At 42.8% G+C, this 5,642-nt stretch overlaps 1 protein-coding gene across 1 annotated transcript in view; it reads left to right on the plus strand.

Moving 5' to 3' along the window:
• The window catches only part of LOC119327990 (autophagy-related protein 18d-like), a 4,360-nt gene extending 847 nt beyond the window's left edge, over positions 1-3,513 (plus strand). Inside the window, exons 2-5 of the mRNA XM_037601039.1 lie at positions 197-938; positions 1,129-1,363; positions 2,285-2,408; positions 2,924-3,513. Coding sequence (XP_037456936.1) covers positions 249-938; positions 1,129-1,363; positions 2,285-2,408; positions 2,924-3,032 — 1,158 coding nt within the window. The 5' untranslated portion in view covers positions 197-248 and the 3' untranslated portion in view covers positions 3,033-3,513. The remainder of the gene's footprint in view (positions 1-196; positions 939-1,128; positions 1,364-2,284; positions 2,409-2,923) is intronic.
• The last annotated feature ends 2,129 nt before the right edge of the window (positions 3,514-5,642 follow it).

The raw sequence follows: 5,642 nt of genomic DNA on the forward strand, positions 1-5,642 counted from the left end.
GGGGGTCTTGCTAGTAGTTTCATTAACTACAAATCGCAATCGCAGTAAGAAGTGCCTTTGAATGACTATTGCAGTGTCATACAACCCACAAAGAGAATATTCCTAGCAGTGCTTTCTTGCTTGTTTTTCCTGATAGAATTCAGTTCATGCTTGCCATCTATTTTGAGGTCCTGAGAGAACCAAACACCTGATGCAGGTGTTAAACCGGGATATTCCGAAAAAGGGCACCTGCACAATCTGGTGTCATCATGACATCGCAGGTATCCCCGTCACAGGGCACAGGTGGCAGCGACGTTGAGGACGAGGATGTTGAGCTGTTCTCGGTTAATTGGAACCAGGACCATAGTTGCTTCAGTGCTGCCACAGCCAATGGCCTCAGGATGTTTAGTTGCAAACCATTCAAGGAGCAATTAAGGAGGATTCAGGAGGACGGAGGGTTTCGAATTGTCGAGATGCTGTTCCGCACCAACATATTTGGCCTTGTGGGTCAGGGAGCCGACAAGCAGTATCAACAAAACAAACTCACCATCTGGGATGATTGCCATAACCTTCTCATTGGTGACTTCTCATTCAAGTCCAACATCCGAGCTGTCAAATTGTCTAAGGACTATTTTGTGGTTGCTCTCGAGCACGAGATATATGTTTACAGTTTTAAGACTCTGAAGCTCATCCATCTGATTGATACCACATCCAACCCGAAAGGATTGTGCTGCCTCTCGCATCATGCAGACATTTCAGTGATGGCCTGCCCTGGGACGCGCCAAGGAATTGTTCGGGTTGAGCATTTTGGGTCGAAGGAGACCAAGTTCATCACTGCTCATGACTCCAACATTTCATGCATGACACTCACCGTGGATGGGCTCCTCTTAGCAACAGCCAGTGTTAGGGGTACTTTGATCAGAATATTCAACACGATGGACGGCGCTTGTCTGCAGGAGGTGAGGCGGCGGAATACTCTTCTTTTTTCCGTTAGTTTCTCTTAGTGCTTCATCTATGTAGGATGAAATCTTTGTTCAGTATCATCTTTTTGAGTTCTCTTGAATTGTGACTTGCGTTTTGTGCATAATCTATTTACTTTATATGTTTCAGCAATGGGAAGTTAATGATTTTTCTTGTCTTAATATTTAGGTGCGCAGAGGAGTGGACAAAGCTGAGATATATAGCATTGCACTATCACCAAACCTGCAGTGGTTGGCAGTGTCTAGTGACAAAGGCACAATGCATATTTTCAGTTTGAGAGCGAGGCCTAGAGGGAAAGATGCAAGTAATGGGAAATCTGCAATTGCTGGTCGACAAATGGATCGTAGTTACTCATCTGGTTCTGTTGGGTCCAATGTGAGCTCATCATTATCTTTCATGAAAGGTGAGAGGATACTCTGCTTCTTCTAGTGAACCTTTCTAGTTGATTTGATTTCAATCTTCTGGAGTATTAGATTCTCTCAAAATTTAAACCACTTTGAAAATACGCATTATTACTTTTTCAATTGATCATTTTCACTAGCCTTTTGTGAATATATATAAATTTGCACTTTCAGTATTCTTTCAAGACTGGGATCATGCATTTATTTACCTCATAGCAAAGTCGATCTGTCTTTTGGTGCTAACTTAGCATGATCCTAGATTCTAATTGGTAAAGTGGCACATCTGTTTTCATTTGCTAAGATCTCGATGCCATCAAAATGTTGTGCCAATTGGTAAAACTATTATTTGAGTCTTGCTGGTCACTATATGTGATAATATAAGGATAGGCACAGTACTTCCTGCAATTTTCTATTCCGTTCTGTTCTTAGCTCACCAGATTCTTGAACAGTGCTCTCCTTGTTTCATTTCAATCAAAATGGAGCCTAGCAGTTTGCTTGTGTTCTTGTAATATGTTGTGTTAGCTGTGTATTCCCATTTGTTTGGACTGGTAATGGCATCCATAGACGTCAATATTTCCGATTTAAGATATGGATAATGACAAATAAGCATAGCAAAGGCACGCCATGCTATTTCAACGTCCGAGGCTTAGGTGGAGTCCATCGTGTCCTGCATTTGTTGTCGTACCCAACATGATCTGGCAGGCATCCATTTGTGTTATATTTGGTACATTACTGTACAAATGAATTCCTTTTCTTTAACTGATATTTGTACGTTGGCCTTGAAGTAGCAGGGAACAATCGCATGGCATGTACATCTGCATGATAGCCTGTGAAAGAGAAAATCAGCATTGAAATTGAGAATATTTTGCTCTCTCCCATCTTATCTTGAGTATATTCAACTTATGCACATTGAATTTTTCTAGGGATTCTCCCCAAATATTTCAGTTCGGAATGGTCATTTGCTCAGTTCCGTTTACCCGAAGTCACACGCTATATTACAGCATTTGGAGATCAAACCACTGTGATGATGATCGGTCTGGATGGCAGGTACTCTGTTTTTTCACAAAAATTGTTCAACGAAGTACAAGAAAACTAGCATTTTCACCAACACTGGTAACCAAATGAGATTCGTTCCATGCCTCTTTTTCTATTAGTGGCATTGCTTATTTCTAAAAAGACATGATTACAAGGAAAAAAGAAGCTAAGAGCTATATAGTTTCTACCAATTTGATGCCACCTTGATGTTTTCTTCTAATACAAAATGATGCCCGTGAAGTCGTTCTACTTGGACATTCATGATCATAAATTGACATAGCACCGTGTAGTTTAGATTTTTTTCGAAAAGGAGGACAGCCCCCTTTTTGGGAAAAAATCTAACTGCACACTGCATCTCATTTAGGTTAGCTGGTGGGTAAATAATTTCCGCAACGGCATAAGTGGTCACGATAGATGGGCCTTGATGACTTATTCTTCGTTAGCTAATGCATTATCTTGTACTTGCATATGCTGGGATTTGATTTTCACTAATTGCATCGGTCTTTTTTTGTGTGTGGCATGTTTAGTTTCTATAGGTGCAACTTTGACCCTGTAAATGGCGGGAAGATGGTGCTGGATGAATTCATCCGGTTTATGAAACCCAGCATGTCCCGTTCCAGGACTCCGAACACCTGAGCAGCTGAGTTTCATGGCCATGGCGGTCATGTCATTCTCTAAGTACATGTACATATAAGATTTCACCAAGTCCACCATGTATATAGTCGCGGGTTAAGGAGAAGTGGGTATTCAGTGCCATCTTTTTCCTTCAAGGTTAGTCCCATGTGTGTTTTTGTTGACAAATCTTTGGCGTCGCATTGCCGATGATGATCAAATCCTTTTGGTTTGGGGAAACCATAGTCCATTTCGTGCTACACATCAGCCGAGCAGCATTGCAACTTTGTCACGTTCTTCAAGATGATGGTCAGACTGTTGATTTGCCTCAGATTTGTTGTAATCGGTTATCTTCTGAACCTCAGCATTGGTTTCTCTTGTGCTGATATCCAAAGCATCAGTTCTAGTTGTTTTCACGACATTTGCTGAGATTTTAATGCAAAAGCCTGATTTTTAGTTGACATGAAATATAAGCATAGAAGCGACCATCTTTTTATACCCTCAAGGACGTGTCAATCTGCAACATATATAAAGTACCTAAGGACATCCCAAAGGCGGACCCTCAAATCCCCAGATCATTCTAGTTTTTTCTTGCTCTGGAAAGCAGATCAGACTAGTCAACAAGAGCATTTCTGGCACTCACGAAGCATGATGTTGTGAGCCAGAAACGTTTGTTTCATGGTGAAGTGGTTACGAAACCAGTACTCCTTTCAATTCACGCGGCCTCTACAGAATGTCCATTTTACATTGTATAATAGAGGCTGCACCAATTAATTTGAATAGAAGGGAGTAACATGTTTTTTTAGGAATTCATGTAAATCAAGCCTTATTTTGACTATTTAATGTAGCAAATAACTTGTAATCTTCATGGTTGATGTTATAAAAAAAATCCGAAGGATGCTGTTTGTTTCAATTTTGGTTTGATTGTTCTGTTGGAAATATGAGCAATTTACCGAATGATTTTATTAACAGAAATACTAGATAAAGCATGACTAGTATAGCAGTGATAAAACAAGCCATGCGATTTGACAAAGAGAAGGAAAATAATATCTGCATATATGAGCTAGAACCGATCATCTCTAGAGCAGACAGTAGATCAAGATGCATATATAAAATAGAGCCTAACATGTCTAGGGCAAACACTAGAACAAGGAACTGTTGCAAGACTTCTAACAGGAAAAATAAGAACACATACGAGACAACAGCAGGAGCAGAGGCACTGGACTTGGGGTCGGTGTCCTCCATGTCGCCGAGGAGGTTGTCGACGTCGGGGAAGAAGTCGTCGGGGAAGTAGTCGTCGGAGTCCGGGGCGTCCGTGGCGAAGAAGTCAGTAGTCGCGCGAAGCGCTCCCCAAAAACCTTATCACTCTTCTCCCTTACAGGACTCAAAAGGTGCGGTTCCGGAGGCCTACTGTCCCGACCTACGGTGCATGCCGCAAGCCGGGATGGGGAAGAACGTAGCAGCAGCGCAGTGCTCAGGAACTTGTGGCCAGAGGAAGAGGACCTTCTGATGTGTCTCTCTAGAGAGGAGCGACCTCTCTTAGGAACGCGAATAGGCTGCGACAGGAGGTGAAGCAACGGAGGGAAACGAAGTGAACAGGTAGCACGTTTCAGCTCCCGTGTGACCGTTCGTATACCCGTCGTGCATGGCAAAAATATAGACATCGGCTCGGCTCATTCCTGCAGCGCGACGCGGCGCGGCAAGGCGTGGCGTGGCGTGGCGTGGCGAGGCGGGCGGAGGAGGAGCGCGCGTGGATGTCCCTCTTATTCTCATGCTCATACATGTGGGGAAAGAACCTCCCTTATAAAGAGGTGCAACTCCCTCTAAACTAGCAATGTGGGACTAAACTTTAGTTCCACCTCTTGCCTTGCACGAATGGGCTGAGTGGGCCTCTAGGATTTATTAGGAATTTCTGAAACTGCTATTGGGCTGGCCCATAATAGACAAAATTCCAGCCACCCCCACCAGATCTCTAAGGCACACAAAATTTGCCTTTGGTTACAAAACACTGTTTTATATACCGGTACTACAGTGGAGACTGTTAAGTTGAACTTCCACCTAGAACTCTATGCTACACTAGTAAGCAACTTGGATAGTGGACTAGGCCTTGAACTACAAGTTTTCTGCGAATCTAGCTTCACATAAAGCCTTGACCGATACGTGGCTACCGTGGGTCTTCCCCGCGGGTGGAGCTTATGCGTCATACTCCGAGACCTTTCATGAGTTTACTAGAGAGAACCCTACTCTCATAGATTGCGACGTTTAACAATCAGACTCATATATGTGCATTCTTCAAAAGATGTTCTGCAGGACAACATCTCTGCTTCAAAGAGCCACTTAGAACACATTAAGATATACATCAACCTGCCATGCAGATTAGGAAAGTATTGCATCTTCATGGAGTGGTATTTTTAACGGTAAGGGTACTCTCCTCCCAGTTGACCAACAGCTTGTCTTCCACATCTAGTTCACGGGATCTCCGATCACAAAGAATAGGTTACCACTGTGAACAACTCATATTGTGGGTCTCGTACCCATCTCCCTCAGTGCATTATCTATCACATTACGTGATAGACCCTTAGTGAAAGGATCTGCCAGATTTTTAGACGTTTGGATATAATCCAATGAAATAAC

The sequence above is a fragment of the Triticum dicoccoides genome, chromosome 1B (assembly GCF_002162155.2).
Source record: "Triticum dicoccoides isolate Atlit2015 ecotype Zavitan chromosome 1B, WEW_v2.0, whole genome shotgun sequence".
Classification (NCBI taxonomy): Eukaryota; Viridiplantae; Streptophyta; class Magnoliopsida; order Poales; family Poaceae; genus Triticum; species Triticum dicoccoides.